Genomic DNA, 22,517 nt, shown 5'->3' with positions numbered 1-22,517 from the left:
AAAGAGAAACAGTGATACTTCACAAAGTACTTCAAAGAAGACTGAGGGACTTTGAGAGAGATGCTAGCATGTACAATACTACAGTTTTAGCTGTTTGAAGATAGATATGATTGTTTTGAAACTCACAGTCACTTGAGTTATGGAAACATTGGTATGCAGAACAGTCAGCTACTATACTGAGTGATAATATTATATTTTTATTAGTCTCATATAATGTATCTCTTTTTTCTCTATTGATTTTTTAAACTCAATCTTTATTATTTTGAGAACTCTTCATTATAATCAGTGTTTGTCCTTTTTTTAACAGGGAAGAAGAATTTGATGATTATTTCCAGGACTTGTTTCTGTGAGCTGGGAGGAGAGCTACACTCTGTGGTGAGGGAAGGCACTCTGAGGCTCTGTGAATGTGTCTGTGGTGTTGAGTCTCGCCAGCCGCTAGGACAGACACCTCAGCATCCTGGGGCTGCTTCTAACCCTTTCTCCTTCACGTATGTAGCTTTTCAGCTGATGATCTAAAAACGTGGTTTGGCTCTAGCTCTCCGGGATAAGATTAGCTGTTTTAAGTGTCATTTGAACATGGAGTAAGCTGTAAATAAATTATTTAGTGTTTTATTTTAAAATGGTTGGTGTCAGAGTTTTTCCTTTTATTAGATAATTATTATTAATTCACATATGACTGCTTACCAGGCTTCCATTGTACATGAGGCACTGTGCTGGCACTGCTTCGAAAGAGCTGTTCTGTACTGATGTTAAATATTGTGTGAAGGTCTCAGAGCAAACCTGGCAAGACTTGTTTCTTGAAGGTGTGTTTCTTTATCTTACTGCTTATACAAAGGGAAAAGAAATCTTGATTTCTGAGATAAGTTACCTGAAATGTCTAACATCAAAGTTGATATTAGTAGTAGAATTCCTATAGCTAGGCTATTTTGTTTTTGATTTTGGGTTTTTTGTTGGTGGTGGTGGTTTTTTTTTTAGTTTTTTGAGACAGGGTTTCTCTGTGTTATCTTGGCTGTCCTGGACTTGCTTTATAGACCAGGCTGGCCTCGAACTTACAGTGATCCGCCTGCCTCTGCCTCCCTGAGTGCTGGGATTACAGGTGTGCGCCACCATGCCTGGCACAGCTACATGTTTTTATATAAAAATATATTCCTTATTCAGCAGCCATCAGAAAAGGAAGTTCTCTAAACTAAATGGTAACTGGGAAGACTGCACACCATTTTACAATAAAACAATATATATTGGAATGAAAATACAGTTTATGATATCAATCTGACATATACATTTAGGTAATTATATAAACTCCCAGCAATCTAGCATGTTTTGAGAAGCCTTTTCAAAGTCTGAGGTGGTATTGGGTATCAGACCTATTGCTGCTTCCTGCTTTGGCTCATCGCAGTCAGTGATGGTCATCGGGCCCTTACAGGTCAGGAGGCTGTGAGGTTCTGCTTTCAAATTACACAGACAAGTTCATATAATTGAGAACTTCAGCAGACAACACTAGCCTCAATTCAGTTCTGGTAACTAAGGGGGCGGGGAAAGTTACTTGAACTGACTGGGATTTTGGAGTAGAAAAAAAATTCACACAATACTAAGGGAATATGAAGGGAATGAAATGATGGGAAAAGGCAGTGTACATGCATCACTTCTCAGACAATAGCTTAGTCACTCCTCATAACTGTCTCCTGTAACAGCATTTAGAGTTCCACATATTCATATCTACCAAGTACCCTGTGCAAGGTACTGCTGTAGATGCCAAGACGGAGCTCAGAGCAAACCTGGCAAGACTCCCTCATGGTATTTTATGTCCTAACAGGAAAGACAAAGCAGCTAGCTTGTAAAAGCAAAGCAGATGTTTATTTATTTCTTGCCTGTTTAAAACTGAATCTTCCCCGGGATAATGAGAGTAAGAGAGCTGCCCCTTGCCAGCTGTGGCACTCAAGAGAGTGGGCCCAGCACCTCACCTGGCCAGCACAGTCAAGGGGGCACAGGTAAGCTAGGCCCAAAGGTGAGAGCACAAGAGAGCTGGCCCTGCCACTCATCTGCTGTGAGATTGTGTGGGTACAGAGGTGATGCCCTCCTCCCATCTTGCAATTTACCACCTGAGACAGGAGCACTGGGCCTGAGACCATGAAAGAGGGTGAGCTGGTCCTGTCCCTGCCAGCTGCAGCACTTGGTAGAGTTGGCCCTGCACCTCGTCTGGGCAACACAACAGAGTTGGCCCTGGTGGAAGGGGCAAAGGTTAGCTGCTCTTGTGGGAGAGCCAACCCTGCCAGATGTGGGTATGGGGGTGGTGCCCTCCCCCTCTTCCCCTCGACACCTGCAGTAACCAAGAGAGCTGACCCTGCGGTCATGAGAGCAGGAGAGCTAGCTCTGCCCCCTCACTGGTGGTAGCACTAGGGAGAGTGGTCCCTGCACTTCGCTTGGGCAATATAGAGTTGGCCCTAATAGTGAAGACATGAGTGTGCTAGCCTGGAGGGTGTGAGAGCAAGAGAGCTGGCTCAGCCCCTCACAGCCTGCAGCACTTGAGAGATTGGGCCCCCCAAGGCTTGTCTGGGCAGCACAGTGGAGCTGGCTCTGGGGGCATGGATGAAGGTGAGCCAGCCCTAGGGGCATGAAAGAAGGAAAGCTCACCCTGGTGATACACATAAGGGAGAGCTAGCAGGCTGATCTCCTCAGCAACTACCCAGGCCCAGATCCAGGCCTCTGAATTGGCCCACCTCAAAATCTCTATCACCTGCAAATGGTTGGGATGCGTGAAAGGGCCACTCCTGCTGATCCAATGCTGTAGGGTCTGCATGACATAGGACAATAGCAGGATAAGCAGGTGGAGTCTTGCTGAGGATCTAATATTGATGATGGTATTATAGAAGCCAAAGATCTCAAACCAGATCAATAGCTCATTGCAGTGAACATTTGCAAGTGAAGATGTGTAGACAGGGATGCACTGTGACATGACTACAGCTTTGGGTTCCATGCTTTATTTTTTGTTGCTGGTGTGTGTGTGTGTGTGTGTGTGTTTGGGGGAGGGGTAAGGTTGCAAGGGCAAAGAAGGGTGGATATGAGAGGGACGAGGAGCTAAGTTGGACTCATGATGTGAAACAAAGAATCAATGCAAAGTTGAAAAAAACCAACTGAATCTTATTTGTTTGCTATATAATGATTTATTTTTAAGGGCAAAGCTCTCAAAGACAATTTAAATTCAAGCCTGATGGGTTACTGGTAGGCAGCCATGATCCCACAATGTATTCTCACTTCCAGGTGCTCACCAGTGTTACCCGAAGCCTGTCTCAGGGAGAAAAGGAAGCTGGTGTGTTACCGTATTCATCCTTCTCACTTGCATGCAATCTTCAATTTCTTGTGGCTGTGTGAACTTTTCTGCACTGGGATCAGGATTTCAAACCCGTATTCATATTCCATGACCATAGTAATCTCTACTTACTGAAACTGTCTAAGCCCAGATCTTTTATAACAGGAGTTGCAGAGAGCATTTCTAGATCAGCCTTGCCTTAGAGCTTCAGGACAGAAAACTCGATTCTTGATTACTTTGAATGGCAAAGCAGGTGCATCACCACACTGGCTGTGCGGAGATGTGTGACCCTCCCTGGCACCTGCACTACCACTGAGATTGGCTGTGTGGTTCTGGTCCAGGCCTCTGCAGAGCATAAAGTGATGCTGAGCTGTCCACTGAGAGTCAGCATAGGAACTCGGGCCCTGTGAGGGCCGTGGGGAGGTGACAGACACAAAGGAAAGGACATGAGCCACCATGGTTACACTACCCGGAATGTATTGCTTAAAACTGAATTTTACCTTGTGTGTAACATGACATACTTGAGGTGCATTGATCTTCAATGTAGTGTACCTTTTTTTCCTTACAAAGGCCTGGCTAACATTTATAGTGTTTTCTGTTTTCTAGTTTCATCTGTGATTACATTTAAGAAGAAATCTTACATTTTTCTTATACCCAAGCAGACATATATATCATGTCTTGGAACTGACTGATAGTCTTTAGTTTCTCTTGGCAATATAATATTTCTATTTTAGGTGGTTTTTTTTTGTGCCATTGGGGTGTGTGTGTGTGTGTGTGTGTGTGTGTGTGTGTGTGTGTGTGTGTGTGTGTATGTGTGTATGTACACAAATGTGTGGGTATCTGTGTGGATGCTTGTGCATGTGTATGACATGTATTTAGAGCCCAAGGTTGATGGTAGGAAGCATTCTCAATCCACCTTACACCCTGAGGCAGGTCTTTTAATCAAACTCAGAGCTGGCAAACCTGCTTGCTCAGGGATCCCCCGTCTCTTCCTTCAGAGGGTGGAACCATAGGTGGTGGCTACACTTACCTCACATTTACATAGGTTCTGGGGGTTCAGACTGCTCCTTATGCTTGCACAGCAAATGCCTCAACCATAAATACATGCCTAAAAGTAATCTTAACTGGTCTCTCTAGACTTCTTTTGATATGTTCTTGCCCAAATTAAATACTTAATTCTGAATATTGATTAACTGATTTAACTATCAAAATTCTATCAAAAGAGTAATTCTGTATGGTAAAACTATTCTTAGTTGTACAAAACAAAATAATTTATTTTAGACTTTGAAATAGGGAAAGCTACAGTTTTGTTTTGTTTTTTTATAAACTGCCAAAAATAGTTTGGACGTCATGCCTTTATGAAAGGAGGAAAATAGAAGGGCGAGAGTATGTTGATTTCTTCTGACATCGTTTTCTCTTTGTTTTCCATACTGTATTTATATTCGTGGCTCATTCTATACTTATCTACTCTGAACATGGAGACATGTTGATAGAAGATTTTTAGTTTAGAAAGTAGAGTATGGAGCACGATTATGAATGTTATAGGCCGAGTCTCCTCCTTCACCAGTCATATACAGAATCCTAACCCTCAGTACCACATGTTGAAGATGAGGTCATTCATGAGGCTAAAATAAAGTCAGAGGTGTGATCCTAATCCAATAGAACTGGTGTCCTTAGAAGAAAGGAAATGAGGACACAGAGCTGCCCACATGACAATGCAGGGTAAATGGCCTTCTCACTAAAAATCAAGCATGCCAACACATTGGTCTTGAACTTCTGGGTTCCAGCCCGGTAATTGTGAGAAAATAAATGACTGTGGTTCAAGCCACATAGTGTGTGGTACTTTGTTATAGCAATTCTAGCAGTTGAATACAATTAGTAAGCTATTTTATACTAGTGGCCCAGGCTGAGAGATGGTTCAGTAGTCACTAGTACTTGCTACTCTCCCAGAGGACCTGGGTTGGGATCCAGAACCAACTCAGGCTGCTCACAACTGCCTATCACTCAAGTTCCTGCGGATCTGAAGCCCTCTTCTGGCCTCCACCAGCAATGGCACATATGTCACATAGACTCACACAGACACACACATACACATAGAAATACATCTTAACACACAATTATATATAAAGCTTGTGACTCATTTCAAGATAGCATATTCTTTAAAACAAACTGGCATAAAGTCCATTGTTTTTGTCATGTTTTGTTTTTTGACTGAACTTTATTTAGCTCACAGGGTTTCCAGGTCAGCAGTAGATATTCTGTGCACAGTCACATGGCAGTGTCTCTGGAGATGTTTTTGTTCTGTCACCTCACGGTCACATGACAGAATTCAGTGATGAGGTTCTTTGGATTTTTTTTCTTGGAAACTAAGATGATACTTGAAAGATAGACAGTGGGATTATTTTACAACATTAAGCATGTTTTGGACTTTTTGTCATTGGTGTCACTTCCTAAATCTGTGGCAGCTAGTGAAAGACCAGGAAAAAAAAAACATTGTCAGGTGTCAGTATGATACAATGCATGTATTCTAACATTCTCATGGTATTTGCATCAAATCTGTAATAATATTACCTTAAAATAATAACATATATAATCATCATAATAACAACAACTCCAAAGGTTTGACTGTTGAAAGTCAATTATTTATTCACAATTGGCTCACTTAAAAATAAAATTCAAGGGGCTGGAGAGCTGGCTCTGCAGTTTAGAGCACTTGTTTGATTCCCAGTACCCACATGGTTGCTCACAACCATCTGTAACTCCAGTTCCAAGGATTCTGATACCCTCTCTGACCACGGTGTGCAGCAGACACACATATGGTGCACATATACATGCAGACAAAACACTCATAAATTGGGAAAAATTGAAAAATAAAATTCAAAAGCCAAGTGTGGTGGTGCAAGTCTTTAATCCCAGCACTTGGGAGTCAGAGGCAGGTAGATCTTGGTGAGTTTGAGGCCATAGTAAATTCTAGGACAGTGGACACTACATGTTGAGACCTTGTTTAATTTTTTTAAAAAAGCCATGTGTGGATACAGCTATAACCCTAGCACTCAGAAGGCAGAGACAGGCAGAGCTCTGTGAGTTCTAGACAGCAAGGGCTACATACTGAGACTCTGTCTCAAAATAAAATGAAATCTGATTAGTAGTTACCCAGTTACCATCTCAGTATTTCAGTGAAATTAAGCAACCAGGAATATGAGTAGAGACACAAAACGTGAAGCCTGGATGCACAACGGTCCTACTTCTCAAAAGAATTCTCCAACTAATAGACAAAAAGTAGAAATAAACATATGCAAATACAGTACAGAAGACCAGTATGCAATTTGGGATACTGCATATCTAACAAAGCCTTGTGAGAACACACATCCTGTGGATGCTTTAATGAGTGAGCACGGAGACATCAGAACCCCCTGCCTTTATCCTGTTGAGGGACGTCTATAACCATGGCAAAGCAAATATATCCTCCCACAGTGAACTGATTAAAATCTGACCAAGCAGTACAGTTGTCTAAAAGCTTGTTTCAGTCTTCCACACAGAGGTGGCTCCTTTGCCAATAGGAGTTGCTTACAACACTTACAATGCTAACCTTTGGAGACAGACATGAACATCCAGGCTGAGGAACTAGCACAGGAGGAAAGGGCTTGCCACTCAGGCACAAGGACCCAAGTTTGAGACCCTGGATGCATGTGAAAAAGCTGGGCATGGTGGAACATACTTGCTGTCCCAGTACTGGGGAGGTAGAGACAGGCAGATGCATGAGACTCAGCATCTTAGCTGACTAGGTGAGCCCCAGGCCAATGACAAAAGCTGTCTCAAACCACAAGATGTACAGTTCCTCAGGCCTCCACCTCAACACACACACACACACACACACACACACACACACACACACACACACACACACACATGCATGAGTAACCCATCACCTCCATCAGATTAGCATTCTGCTTTCTGCGATGCCAGCGACCAAAACTAGGGCTTTTGTGCATGCCAGGAAATGCTTTACCATTTAGGTACAGTCCCAGCCTGGCATTCCACTAGCAATATGAACATTCAATCGAGGAACTAATAATTCATTGCAAGCACTTTAACAGGCTTTCTGAAAGCAGTAATAAACCCAACAAATGACTTCAGGTGTAGATATTTTAAGCCAGAGGAAATAGCACCATGTGAAGATATTTGGGGGACAAGCAAAGATTTGGAGTCTCCTTCAAGCCACCCCTGATGTGGTTGGCCAACTTTAACTTTGCCTGTAGGACTTCCTTAAAATGTGAATCTATAAAACCTCTGGTATAACCTAGAAAGTTTGAGCAAGTTGTCGAGAGTTCCACATAGCTAATGGAGAGTGTCAGGTTTGCACTGTCTTCCCTGTATTTCTGACCCCTGACCTCTCTTTATAGAGAAGCCCTAGTGTCCCATTCTAGAGGGCCGCTAATACCCAGCTGTAGCCTCTGTTGTACCGGGACCAGAGTGGACCAGTCATCTCCACTTGGAGTTATGCATAAGCTCTTGTCTGGGAGCAAAATAACCCTGAAAACCACAGACATCTTACACTTACCTGCCTGCATCAGCAAAGAGGTTTTGTCATGTGACAGCACCCCCCCCCTTTTCTGACGTCATCCCACTCGCACACAGCAAACGTAGATTCGCGCTAACCTTTTCCATTTACTGGTTCTTCTTCCTGCTTTCCCACCTCCTCTTCCGTCACCCTCACTTTTGCTTCATACTCCTCTGCTAGGGATTTCCACTCCACTCTGTTGTTCTGAAGGCCAGTCAGCATGGGTGTGATTTCTTTGTGAAACCGTGAGAACTCCTGCAGAGAATTTGAGGTGGGAGATGGGTGAACAGAAGAGAAGTCATGAGGTGGGCCCGTGCTTGGAGCTGCTAAGGTGAGCCTGGGTGCTTCTACAGCTCGGGCAAGGTCGGTGCTCTTTGTTGTCTGTCAAGTGAGTCTGTGTGTGGCTCATTTGCAAGTTCTTGTACATTTTAGTCTACTCTGAATAAATCAAAATCAGTGCTCAAACTACTGTGGAGCAAATGACCTCATGGCTTTCTTCATTGGTAACTTTGGTTAGTTTTTTTGTTTGTTTGTTTTGTTTTTGTTTTTGTTTTTTAAAGTAAGGTCTTAAAACTTACCACATAGTCCAAGATGACTTTGAACTCTTGATGCCCCTGCCTCCTGAATGCTGGGATTGCACCTGGCCCACTCTAGTTATAGTTTGAAAGAAAAATTCTCAATGAAATGATTATATCACTCATTGAAATAATTTGTTTACGTACCTTATACACAAAAGTACAAACAAAATCAATAAATCCCACTTGAAGTTTTGGGAGTTCGTCTTTCTTGTTTCTGTCCATCATAGGCTAGAAAGAGAAGTAATTCCTTTTAAGATGTCTTCCCGAGATTTAGGGGTGATTTTTTACTAAGTAACGTGGTTATGAAAAGGTCCTTACAATTGGTTGCTGCTGCAGCACTGTTCTTTCCAGGTCACCTTGCTCCCAGAACTCATTTGCAACCAGTAGCGCCACCTGCAGAAGAGAGGCATGGTTTCTGATAGCCACTGTTTGTAGAGAACTCACGTCACGTTAGCATGAGCAACACCTGAGGGTAGGGCTTCAAGCCAATGCTTGCGGTGTCATCAAGCCATCTGCTCTGGAGTCATAAAAAGATTCCAACTTGAGGGTTCTGAACGAACTCTGAGAGTATGCCTTCCTATGCCTTCTATTTGTATTACTATCACTTCTCAGTAAAGAGGGAACACAGGAGGATTTTGAGTTTCTCAAACCAAACTGTCTCTGGCCATCATGCTTTCCAATGATCTGTTGGCAGTGGTCATCCTGCATAGGTGTATGGTGAACACACACACACACACACACACACACACACGGGGGTGGGATAGACATGTATCTTAACAGCAGTGGGAGGATAATCAAGTGTTAATTCATACAATGAAAACCAATGGACCATAATGATGGACATTGGTTAGGTGATTGATGTTGGCTTAAGCCAGGCTTGCCAAGAAGGATGAGATGAGATGCTATCTTTCAGATGCTCACAGTGTAATGAAGACAGTTGGCTCCCAGTGTGGTATGTACTACAACACTAATAGGCTTACTGCTGTGGATAAAGGACAGGGAAGGAAAGAGACACATCATGCCAGAGGCTGTGTTTCTGTGTACCATTGAGAGTGAGTAGTAGGTCTCTAGATTAAAAGGGAGAATACACCGGGAGAAACAGACTACATGAGGCTTATCCAAGAGTTTTGAGTGCGTGGTGACAGCTTGGGGCAATGGGAAATGAATCCAGGAATGAGAGGGAAAGACAGGCCATGACAAGTGTGGCTCTCCAGGCCAAAGCTTCCTTCTCTATCATATAGTTATTTCTGTATACGTTTTATGAAAAGTAAGTAGACTTCTTGTTTGGTTTTTGTTTTTTAAGACAGTGTCTTGTTATGCTACCCAGGGTAGCCTCGAACTCACAATCATCCTGTCTCAGTGTCCTGGGTTCTTGCATTAACAGGTGTGAATCATCACACCCAGCTCAAAAAACAACAACAACAAAAAGTGTTTCCCAAAAACAAGTAAGTGCAGCTTGGAACTTCCCAGCCATGGAGCAGTGAGCAGAGCCTCTGGGTAATTCAGGCAGCAGGTCAGAGGACAGAAGACAACCACGAGTCTTTGATGAGGATCAGCTAGGAGGCAACACTAGGCTTCCCATCAAAGACTGGATAGATTTTTTTTCTATTTGAGATGGGGTCTCATGTAGCCCAGGTTAGCCTTAAAATAACAGAGAGAGAGAGACAGACAGACAGAGAGACAGAGAGAGAGAGAGAGAGACAGAGAGACAGACAGAGAGACAGAGAGACAGAGACAGACAGAGAGACAGAGAGACAGAGGGAGAGACAGAGAGAGACAGAGGTGGAGAGAGAGAGAGAGAGAGAGAGGGTACAGAGAGAAAGCATAATGTAAATGCTTCATTTTGACTTGCCAGTGATACAGTTCAGAATGAACGACCTCAAAATATTTCAAGCTGATAGAATTTGAGAAAACTTGCCTCCCCTAATCCATTTCCCCCCTAAAGCAGGCTATGAAGCTTGAGCAAGACAGCTTGACCTTGACCTTCACCTTTCCCTGAAGCTGAACCATGGGCCTTATTCAAGAGGTTCCCCAAACCGTGGAGGAAGGGAGTCAGAGGCAGAGAGGTCAAGACCCTGAGTAGATGGTGGTGCTGAGATTCCTGGGTTATTACTGTTGTCCAGTTGTATTTCTCCACAAACCACAGCTTCATCAATTCTGGCATTAAAATATGTGCGGATACAGGCCCAGGGGTTAAGGGTACACACCGCTCTTCCAGAGGACCTGAGTTCCATTTCCAGCACCCACATCAGGCCACAACTTCCTGTAGGTCTAGAAGGTCCCGTGCCTTCTCCCTGAGTACCACGTGCCACATGCACATCCACAAACTCACTCTCTCTCTCCCTCCCTCCCTCCTTCTTCCTCCCTCCCTCCCTCCCCTCCCCCTTTCTACACACACACACACAATTTAAATGTTATTTTAAAACACACGAGGGATACCTTACTTGAGGCCTTTATTTACTCATAAAGGCTCCTATGCCATGTAAAACTTACATAAATTAATATACTTTTATCTTTGAAAACTATCTTTTACTCAGTGCCCATAGCCACAAACCAAAGATGTCTGGGAAAAGAAGATATTTGCCCTCTCCCACAGTGGGTTCCATTTCTTTCTAGTTATAATCAGGATAGGCGGTTGAACCACAGTAATCCTGGTTTCTCTGCTGAAGGAGACAGATAGACAGACACATAGAGACAGATTATGTGTGTGTGTGTGTGTGTGTGTGTGTGTGTGTGTGTGTGTGTGTGTGTGCATGTGGTATTCAAGGAGACAGGACCTCCTAGAGCTGGAGTTATATCAAGTTGTGACCTGGTATGGGTGCTGGGAACAGAACTCAGATCCTTTGGAAGAGCAGTATTCACTGTTAGCCACAGAGCCATTTCTCCATCCCTGTTTCACCTAGGTGTCATTGAAAAGGGGCAGCTTCTTCCATCCAGTTAAAGAGAGAACAGGGAACTAAGTACCACCTCATCGCCTTCACCCTAAAGAAGATAAAGAACAGCCCTAAACATACACTCTCAGTCAGCGCCTTCCAGTAACTGAAAACACATTGTAGATGAGACCCTTGGGAGCAACCCACCAACCAGGGTCTGTTCTGACTTATCTCCACACTGAAAAGCTCACACATTGAGTTCAGTAGCTATGTCTTATTATGTAGCCCAGGCTATCACTGAATCCAGTGTCCTCCTGCCTCAGCCTCCTCATGAGTAGTCAGATTACAGGACTGAACCACCATGTCTGGCGACTTCTACATAAAAATTCTATAGCTTGTCCAATAATAAGGAATTCTGCCTCCCACTTTCACCTTCACATTTTCTTTCCAAGGCCTTCTGTATTTTCCCTGTTTTAGGACATGGTCCAGTGACCTTCTGGCCTGCTGCTGTTTGTAAACATGAGAATAGGACTCTGGAATTGCCAGAGATCTCTGGGTGCCTTTCATGGGATTTAGACAGCACCTGATGTGTGACAGGAAAAGAAATGTCACAGGACATGTCCAACTTTGTACCTCCTAGGGCTTGGTGATGGCAGACAGGTCACAGGTGTTTGACAAGTCACAGGTGTGGGACGGGTGACAGGTGTGTGACAGGTCACAGGTGTGTGATGGGTGACAGAAAAGGAAGTGCTGTGGCACTTGCCTGACTCTGTACCTCCCAGGGCTTGGTGATGGCAGACAGGTGGTCACAGGTGTGTGACAGGTCACAGGTGTGTGACGGGTGACAGGAAAGGAAGTACTGTGGCACTTACCTGACTCTGCACCTTCCAGGGCTTGGTGATGGCAGACAGGTGGTCACAGGTGTGTGACAGGTGTGTGACGGGTGTCAGGTGTGTGACAGGTCACAGGTGTGTGACAGGTCACAGGTGTATGACAGGTCACAGGTGTGTGATGGGTGACAGGAAAGGAAGTGCTGTGGCACTTGCCTGACTCTGAACTTCCCAGGGGTTGGTGATGGCAGACAGGTGGTCACAGGTGTGTGACAGGTCACAAGTGTGTGACGAGTGTCAGGTGTGTGACAGGTCACAACTGTGTGACGGGTGTCAGGTGTGTGATAGGTCACAGGTGTGTGATGGGTGACAGGTGTGTGACAGGTCACAGGTGTGTGATGGGTGACAGGAAAGGAAGTGCTGTGGCACTTGCCTGACTCTGCACCTCCCAGGGCTTGGTGATGGCAGACAGGTCACAGGCAGTCATCATCATGGCCCTAATGAAGAAAAGGAAAATTCCTAAGCTAGAAAGAAGTACAAGACATGTTGTTTTGCTAACTAGGAGGTAAGATTCTGACTGCTCACATGATGATCTCCTTTTTGGTCGGGTCGGCAGTCACATATTTGATGGTTTCTTCTTCCGTTTGCATCTGTTCACAGGCATCAACAATCTTTTGAAACATGGTTCTCTTCCTGGAAAAGATATAGCCGTGCAACAATTTTTTCCACAGAAAATGATCATAACTGTGTGCTTTTCATAGTCTATGTTTCCACTCTGTCTCAGGCTGTCTGCCTAGCAGGGGCTGACAGCCAGGATAGAAAGCAGGCAGTCTGACTGTCTCTGTCATAGAAAGGATGGGAGGCAGAAAAAGTACAAGCCACAGGGTGGGGAAAGCCCACAAAAATTTGAATACTGTAAAGCCAAAAGTTCAAACAAGAAAAACAAAACAAAACAAACAAACAACAACAACAACAGCAAAACGGAGGCAGAGAGGCCATGGGGCTGTGCCAGCATAGAAACACAGAAACCAAAACACATGGATGGCTGGTTTCATTGGTAACTGGTGAAATACAGATCTAAACTAAACAGCAGCATCTCACACTCAGCAAGTTAGCAACTAAAAATTCAAATGCACACAGACCCAGAGTACATTAGAGAATCCTGGCATGCCGCTGGTAGGATGTCAATGGTGGAGTCCGATGCGGCAAAGCAGCATACACATACCATGCATGGCCCACACTCCCACTCCCAGGTGTAAAAACTCACATATATATGCACAAGGTCCTGCAGTGTAGTCACGGGCAATAATGGAAATAAGACAATAATCTGAATTTATGTATATAGAGGAGTGTAAGGGAATTGCTTTCCATCCAACAGTTAAACACTACAACTGAAGCAAGTGAATTGGCTTGCTGCTGATTGCCAAGGGTAAGCCTTTTCTTTTCCTTTATTATTTGTTTACCTGTCTATTTATTTATGTGTGTGTACTTGTTTGGGGGGAAGGTGTGAGTAGGGATGAGAGGCAGGTGAGTACACTTCTACGTGTGTACACCAGAGGTGGCCATCAGGTGTCTTTCCTTGATGGGACGCTCCCCCGCTATTGTCACTAGCATTCCTCAGCTCTTTGTGTGGGTGCTGGGGAAGCCAGACTCAGATCTTCATGTCTGTATGACCCTACTTTACCTACTGAACCCTCTTGCCAGCCCTTTTATTCGTTTTTTTAACCCATTTTTCATTTCATGTGCCTGTATGTATGTCTGTATGAAAGCGTTAGGTCACCTGGAACTAGAGCCACAGACAAGCATGAACCGCCATGTTGGTGCCAGGAATTGAACCCAGGTCTTCTGAAAGAGCAGCCCATGCCCTAACCACTGAGCCATCTCTAATTGCATTTTTGTTTGGCTTCCTCAGGGTCGTGTCTTGAATCTGATGTGCTAGTGCATGCCTTATAATCCACTTGTCGTGCCTCAACACAAATATTTTAAACCAGCTAGAAGTGTCATGTCACCAAAGGCAAATATTTATAACACAACACTGTGTGGGAAAAGCAAGGTACTGAAAGACATTTGCAGACAGTATGGTTGTTTATATATGGGAAATTTTGAAACGCCCTCAACAGTACCACGTAAGACACGAGTGGAAAGGGTGGAGTGTATAGGTATCAGACAGCTGTCTTTGGAAGGGGAGAGGACTTTCCATGACAGAATGGGGATGGAGAGCCCCAAGTGCATCAGCACTTCAGTTTCTGTCTTTAAAAACTGAACTCTGAAGCACAGGTGACATGATGCGTTACCACTGCTGGGATGTGAGCCTGAATGTCTGGAAGCCATGTTATTCTAAGCACTTGTTGTCATAGCTGAACTGCTGAATAGTAGGTTTTGAAGGAGGATTTGCAAGGCCAAACCTGACAGTGCCAAAACGCCACCTAATACTTGGGTCTTATAAATTGCCCACCTCTTTCTAATCAATGTTCACCATGAAACTTTATATTTTACTTAGAAGAAAATGTGCAGATACTTGGCACATCTGGTCTCCTTGGCCCTCTGCTGTTGTAAAACTCAAGTTTTGTGAGTTTATTTTGTGTGTTAGAGTCAACAAGATTGTTCAACCCAAAACTCTCACAGGATCAAATTTCTGAGCCTGAAATGTCACCTACCAGATTTGATCACCGAACAAGTCCAATTAAATCCTTGACTCTGGAGCATGGTGAGTCACGGGGACACACGGCCACAGTGTGCAATTTTGTGACATTATTCTTTCAAACTGTATTTCCAAAACATAGTGCGTTCACTGTCAGTCTGCTTTGTTGAGGAAAACTGACATCCCCAAAAGAAAGCAGATTTGTGAGCCTGTTTTAAAAAAATTTGTGTATGTATTCCTACAGAGGCCATATGGGACATCAGAGCCCCCAAGCTGGAGTTACAGGCCATTGCGAGCAAGCAGCCCACCACTGGCCCTGGGAATGCAACTCCAGTCCTCTGAAAAAATATCCAATGCTCTTTTGTAATGAGCTGTCCCTCCATCTTCTGTGCAGTTCATAGATGGCAGAACACGGGGCTCAAGAGCTTTCTGACACCCCCAGTCTTGTACTTACTTGAAATACAGTGCCAGGTCAGTCGCTATTATTGCCACCTCAAACAAGTGGATCGCTGTTTCAAACTGCCGCTTGCTTAGGTTCTGGAAGATGTTTAAACTCTGTAAGATGAACAATGCACAAGAAGAGATGAACAATTTCCAAATCAACACAGCCACTTTGTTCAACAAACAAAGCAAAACACACTTGGTGAGATGATGGCCTGTCTTTCTACCCTTTTTTGATGTCTGCTTTTTTATGCTTTCTTTATTTTTACTTTATGTGTTTTGCCTACGTGTGTGTCTGTGTAAGGGTGTCAGATACTCTGAAGCTGGAATTGCAAACAGTTATGAGCTGCCATGTGGGTGCTGGGAATTGAAAGAGCAGCCAGTACTTTTAACTGCTGAGCCACCTCTCCAACCCCTGATGGGGTTTTTTTTTTCTCTCTCTCTCTCTCTCTCTCTCTCTCTCTTTATGTTGTTTTTTTAATCTCATGGTTTAAATAAACCTCCCCACTCTACTTTGAGTAAGGTCATTTAAACTCTAAAAAAAGCCTCAGCCACTTCATATCTACAGTTTTAGATTTTAAAAATTGGCCTCTTTCAGGACCATGTGAAAATATAATAGCATAAAAAAACTTACTTGTATTAATTGAGGCACTGTAAAATTGGATTTTGGAATGTCCAGTGCTTAGCCATGTGGCACTGCTGACCACCCAATTCTAGAGAAACCATGAAGCCACTCACCTCTCAGAAACTGCCAACTGTACTAATCTTCATGTGTACAGGAAAAACCATGAGCCTCATCATGAGCCTCATCATGAGCCTCCCCCATGTTGTCCTTAGGCTGTTTTCTTGCAACATTCTACAAAGAATTAGTAGACGTTGCCCCAAGCTTCTCATTACTAACCTCTTCCTCTATGAATCAGTTTTGTTTTCTGGATTACCAGAATATAAAATTCAGAGTGATTATTAAAAAGCCATGGTATTCTGGATGGACCAATCTAGTTATGCAGGACAGAGGACAGATGTACAATGGTATTGCCAAGTGAAGGCGACAGTGACAAAACACAAGACAATCCTGCTGGAACTTGAGAGGCAGTAGTCAGTAGGCCTATGTGGGGAGGCAGGAGGGATGTAATTCAGAAAGAAGTATGGAACCGAATTAAAAACTAATGAGAGCAAATGAGTATTTCCTATGCCCCACCAGCTTTCAAGTGCTTCACGAATGTTCTGAGTCTGTGCCAAGCCATAGCACTTGTCAAGCAACTTGCTATGGGTTAAGCATAAGGAAGAGGCCAGATTTGGCATCTGTATCAGTATAGCCTGTCCATACTGGGTGGTCTCGGGTTTTTTACCTCACACTGCCTTTCGGCAAGATGCCTAGGACCAGGTCCCAGCCTCACTATTGACAGCTGTGTACCAGGGACACAGCCCTAACATCTGCCTTTGTTTTTTCAGTTGGGTAAACTTGTCCTTCCAACTGCCTAACAGTCTGTGCTCAAAAGGACTCATGCAAGGTCAACCTCTGTGAAGCCAACCTGGACAATCCCTCAGAAAGTAAAATTGATACAGTAGCTTTGTTATGACAACACACACACACACACACACACACACACACACACACACACACATTACTATATAGAGTTTTGAGACCAGCTTCAGGTTAGAATATAATTAAACAAAAATTTTGCCCCAATATTCAAATCTGGCTATCAGTCATTCCAGAGAACTTTTGAGGCTTTTTACTCAAGTTCTAGGTATAATAAGTTTTCATGGAGGTTATCATTTTTATATCATCTGAAACAAGAACTGGCATTTCACAAAGCATGTGTAAGTGCTAGATAGATAGGAATCTATCATTTATGTTGTTAAAACATTGAGTTCATGATAGGCAGTGGTGGCACACACCTTTAATCCCAGTACCCTAGCAGGTGGATCTCTGAGTTTGATGTCAGCTTGGCCCACAGAGTGAGTTCTGGAACAGCTAGAGCTATACAGAAAAGCCTTGAAAAATGAACCAACCAACCAACCATAAACCCACTGAGTTCATTGTTGCAACAACAGTCAGTGTTTTTACATGGGTGGAGTCAAGCCATGGCCAGCAAATTCCCAGATTACAGGGTGAGGGGTACTGTCTGGATTAAAATCGTATTCCTATTTGGAACTGTTCACAAAGACTCCACTAGGCACCTCAGTCCAGATCCAGTGTAGGCTTTGCCTATATGTTTTGTTTTCTTTTGAGGCATGTTTTCAAGTAGCCCAGGCTACATAGCCAAGAATAACCTTGTATTCCTGATGCTCTTGCCTCTGTCTCCTAAGTGTTAGGATCACAGGCATGCCACCACACCACTATGTCGCCACCCACTGTGCCACCACACCACTATGTCGCCACCCACTGTGCCACCACACCACTATGTCGCCACCCACTGTGCCACCACACCACTATGTCGCCACCCACTGTGCCACCACACCACTATGTCGCCACCCACTATGCCACCACACCACTATGCCACCACACCACTATGTCGCCACCCACTGTGCCACCACACCACTATGTCGCCACCCACTGTGCCACCACACCACTATGTCGCCACCCACTATGCCACCACACCACTGTGCCACCACACCACTATGTCGCCACCCACTATGCCACCACACCACTATGTCGCCACCCACTGTGCCGCCACACCACTATGTCGCCACCCACTGTGCCGCCACACCACTGTGCCACCACACTACAGCCATTTCTGGGTGGTAGAATTTGAATGTTGTCATTTCTGTTATATTTTCTTCCATATTTTACCTATTATTTGAATTTTTATAGTGTATATAGGTAGAGGCTTTTTAAATTTCTAAGCTATTAATTCTTAAAGTATATAACATGAAATATTTCATCTCCCTATTCCTGCATGTTGTTCTGAAAACATTAGGTGGAGAGAGGCAGGTGTGTCAAAACAAAACAGGAGGCCTGGTCTCTAGCCCAATTCTGGCCAAACCAGCCCCTAATTGTTTAGCTCTGTGTGTGTGTGTGTGTGTGTGTGTGTGTGTGTGTGTGTGTGTGTGTGTTCTCCCAAATTTGACTAACAATGTCTCCACCTATTCACTCAGATCACAGGCTGATTTTTGTCTGGTTTGTAATACAGACAGTACCAAGCGTTAAACTCTATGAAAGATAAGGACATTTCAGTTCAGCGTATTATAATATGAAAAACAAAATGTCTGAGTGATGCCCATAAGAGCTAAGATTTCTGAATAAATCTCAAGGATTTCTTACATCAAAAATATGAAAACTTTCAGTGGGCTTTCTTTACAGAATAATAGAAAGAGCTACACTATTTTCCTAAAATGTAAAAGACATACATTATTAGCTAAAGTGTCAAATTTTTTGCGGTCAATTTGACTGCTCATAAATGGGCTGTGTGATTGTATTGTCTAGCAACCATGTTGACAGAGCTTTAAACATTTGCAATTAGAGGTTGAATAGCATTGTAGACAGGTCCTTGAAAAGACAGTGTACATTACTGAGAGGCAATATTCCTCTTTAGAAAGACTAACAATCATTTACGTGGCCTTCAAAGCCAGGTGTTCCAGTTTGTGTCTCCAATGAAGGTCGACACCGGAACAAAAGCAACACGGAGAGGAAGGGGTTTGCTGTAGCTTGCAGACTACAGTCCCTTGTTGGGGAAAACCATGGCAAGAACTTGAGGCATAAGCTTGAGGCGGGCACTGATGGAGGAACACTTTTCCCTGGCTTGTTCCTCAGGCTCATGCCCAGCAAACTTTCTTGTACAACCCAGGATCACCTGCCCAGGACTGGGTGGTGGTGGTGGTGAACACTTTTAGTCCCAGCACTCAAGGCAGAGAGCGCAGGCAGATCTCTGATTCTGAGGCCAGTCTGGTCTACAGAGCAAGTCCCAGGACTACATAGAGAAACCCTGTCTCCAAAACAAAACATAACCCACACTAGTTCTTTAGGGGCTGGAGAGATGGCTCAGGAGTTAAGAGCACTGGCTGTTCTTCTGGAAGACCTGGGTTCAATTCCCAGCACCCATATGACAGATTACAACTGTCTGTCCAGTTCCAGGGCTTCTGACACCCTCGCACAGACATACGCGCAGGCAAAACACCAATGCACATAAAAATAATAAAATCATTTTTTTAAACGAGTTTAATAACAAAAGAAGCACAGTATGGCTGACAGATTATAGTTGACACCGCCTCACTGTAGGGATGCACAGAAAATACTTTCTCAGAAGTACCACCCTACAAAGCTTCTAACAAACTAGACATTGACAATAGATTCTTACTTCCAAGATTCCCTTTCATCCACCCCTAAAAGAGGTATTTCCCATGCTCTGAACTCTGTGGTCCTCCCTGCACATCAGCATTGACAGTGGTCTGGCTTGAAATGCACAGTCCAGGTTCCAACTCAGGGGAGTCTGGTCAGGAAGTGGGAGATGGAGTCATGGGTCTGTGCATTTACCCACTTCATCCTGATAAACAGATGATTCTGGGGCAGCAGGGCTAGGTGCCCACATCTGAAACTTACCTTCTAGACTCACAAAGGACTGGCATACAGTTTGTCCCTTCCCAAGCCCACACAGACATTTGACATGTGACAGTGTTAGGAGGAGACTCGGGACCTTTAAGAGGTGATTGTATGTATCATTAGGAAGAATTGATGTCTTTCTTGTGGGCCTGAGTTTGTTGCCACAAGAGCATAAAGCTATTAAAAAGGAGATGGGCCCTTGTATTTTGTTTGCACATGTGTGTCCCCCCGACCTTTCCTCATGAGGTCCTTAGCAGAGGCCAAGGAGCCATGGCTGCCTATTCTTTGATGCTTCCAGACCTGAGGACCATGAGACAAAATAAATCTCTGTTCCATATAAATGACCCAGACTCTGATATTTTGTTATAGAAACAGAAAATAGACCAAAGTATAAGGTTAACGATCACATCAGCATTGTGGCTTAAGAACTATCACAGCGGGACACTGACGCTGGATCAGACCTGACAGGATTCATTCCTCTCAGCATGCTGAACGCTGCCATCCTGCATCCTTCATGTCCCAGCCTCAAGTGCTTCAGTTGCTGTGCCTCATCAGAACAGGACAGCTCCCAGGACAACTTAAAGAAAGCTTCTGATTCCAATTGGTCCAGCATTTCAAACTGTCCCACACAGGACTCCCATTAAGCCTGGAATTTCTCTACATTTAGAAACTGGACCACAAATGCTATTCCTGGCTTATTTAACCATTTCCCCCAATTTTATTTGGGCCCCTGCAAAGGTATTATTCATCCCAAATCAGCCAGAAGAAATCTTAAGAGAACAACACCTCATTTCCCCTAAGGGGGGTTGGGAAGGTTTTTGGTCGTTGGGAGTTAGTTGGTTATAAGTTATTGTTGGTCTTATTCAGAGAGAAAACAAGGATGGACTTAGGAATGTCTCCCTTTTTTTTATCTTTCTTCCTTAGGTATGGAGATAGGGGTTGAAAAGAAAGAAGGGAGAATATAGACATATGTAGGGATAATAGGATAAAAAGTAGATTACTGAATCTACACCTCAACGTAAAACCTTAATTGTTACTCACAAATAAGGTTATTTTCAATTTATTGGCATCTAATTTTATATATTGATGCAAAATAAGTTTAATTTTGATGCATTGGTATAAAACTAAAATTTAAGATTATTCTTCACACATGCATATTTCTACTCTAATATGAGGTATTATACTTATACAATCAATTATAACACAAGGTTTATTTCCAATACTTTGCAAGTGCTTTTGCAGGCTGTTTAGGATAATTAAGTTATACAAGCTAATTGTTAGTTGATCAAATCATGGTCATGTCAATTACTAGTCTATTTTTATTACAAGAATATACATCCTAGGTTTAACAGATAGACAGGATTCTACAGACATATAAGGTAGCATAAGTTAGATAAGGTCTTCAAAGCCTCACAGACCTACAGAATATGGCATTTAAAGATGTGTTTATTATTTTAAAGATTCTTTGACAACAAGACAAGTTGACTCCTGGCAACACCCAGCCTACTTCAAAGAAGATGATGCGTATCAAAGAACCTCCTTATGGAGATGGCTTCAAATGCGGCAAACCAGCCACTGGCAAAATGTCCTCATTTCTGCCACAGACAGAATTCTGCCTAAAAATGAGCGAGCTTGGATGTAGGCAGAGTCAATGGCCGAACTCTGCCAAGACAGAGTAAGCAAGTCCTCAATAGTTCCTGCCTCACAAATATGTCTGTCAGATATACTGGGCCAAAAGGCTGAAGAAGATGCCCCAACATTATAGAGATGTGGGGGTGACTGTTCAGGCATCAAACCGTCTCTGCCATTTTTATCATTTTGGAAGCTGCTAACCTGCACTTCCAATTTACTTGGGTAATTAAGTTTTATTCCTTCTCAAGTCTCTGATGTGGTTGAAGACCAGATAGTTTAATTTTACAATTAAACTTAATTGTTTAGGGGTTAAGATGTTTTAGGTTGATAGAGATGAGATATGATAGATATTGATTTACATTCAGAATTTTAGACTCACCAAGATAGGAAAGATGTTTTCTTCAAGGTTGCCAAATACAATTAGTCAAAACACTATGAATGTAACATTTATATAATTCATGATTGTTTCGTGGTTCTTCTTGCTGTATGTAATTTATTGTATTTATATGTAATAATATAAATGTATATATAACAAAGAAATATAATAAAAATAATTTTTGAAAAAGAACTATCACAGCGGGTTTAGGGTGGACATGGTGTTGAGTGATGCATTAATTAATCGTGATTATTACAATCAGTCATGTCATTTTCTTCTTTTTCTTACATGTATGTCCAAGCATTTTGCCTTACAAAATGTCTCCACTTGGCTTTCATGGCCTTTCATCACTTAAAGGAATGGTGATCTATCTCTAGACTGGAACAGGTCTGTCTGTTCAGTTCCTCAGCCTGTTTTGTTTTGTTTTGTTTTGTTTGAGACAGGGTTTCTCTGTGTAGCCCTGGCTATCCTGGACTCACTTTGTAGTCCAGGCTGGCCTCAAACTCACAGTGATCCTCCTGCCTCTGCCTCCCTGAGTGCTGGGATTACAGGCATGCTCCACCACGCCCAGCTCAGTTCCTTAGCCTTTAATAAGACGTTATTGCAGAAGCTGAGAAACAAAGCCGACTCCCCAGAGGGCATACTTTTCCTCATGAACATGTAATTCTAAGCAAATTCTCTGTGTAAAACACAATTTCTTCATTCTAAAAACAGGTCCTTTGAGTTGCTTGTGGT

At 43.3% G+C, this 22,517-nt stretch overlaps 1 protein-coding gene across 2 annotated transcripts in view; it reads right to left on the bottom strand.

Annotated features, from left to right (window-relative positions):
- Positions 1–5,578: 5,578 nt before the first annotated feature.
- Positions 5,579–22,517, bottom strand: part of Pde6c (phosphodiesterase 6C) — a 59,675-nt gene continuing 42,736 nt past the window's right edge. Inside the window, exons 16-22 of one of the 2 annotated variants that reach the window (XM_051146412.1) lie at positions 15,245–15,345; positions 12,735–12,842; positions 12,583–12,646; positions 8,765–8,839; positions 8,591–8,674; positions 7,967–8,123; positions 5,579–5,772 (exon numbers count right to left, since the gene is read on the bottom strand). In XM_051146412.1, the coding sequence (XP_051002369.1) occupies positions 5,711–5,772; positions 7,967–8,123; positions 8,591–8,674; positions 8,765–8,839; positions 12,583–12,646; positions 12,735–12,842; positions 15,245–15,345 (651 nt within the window). In that variant the 3' untranslated portion in view covers positions 5,579–5,710. The remainder of the gene's footprint in view (positions 5,773–7,966; positions 8,124–8,590; positions 8,675–8,764; positions 8,840–12,582; positions 12,647–12,734; positions 12,843–15,244; positions 15,346–22,517) is intronic. The other variant, XM_051146413.1, reaches the window with a different exon arrangement.

The sequence above is a fragment of the Acomys russatus genome, chromosome 5 (genome assembly GCF_903995435.1).
Source record: "Acomys russatus chromosome 5, mAcoRus1.1, whole genome shotgun sequence".
Taxonomy (NCBI): Eukaryota; Metazoa; Chordata; class Mammalia; order Rodentia; family Muridae; genus Acomys; species Acomys russatus.
This window is presented reverse-complemented; position numbering and strand designations above follow the sequence as displayed.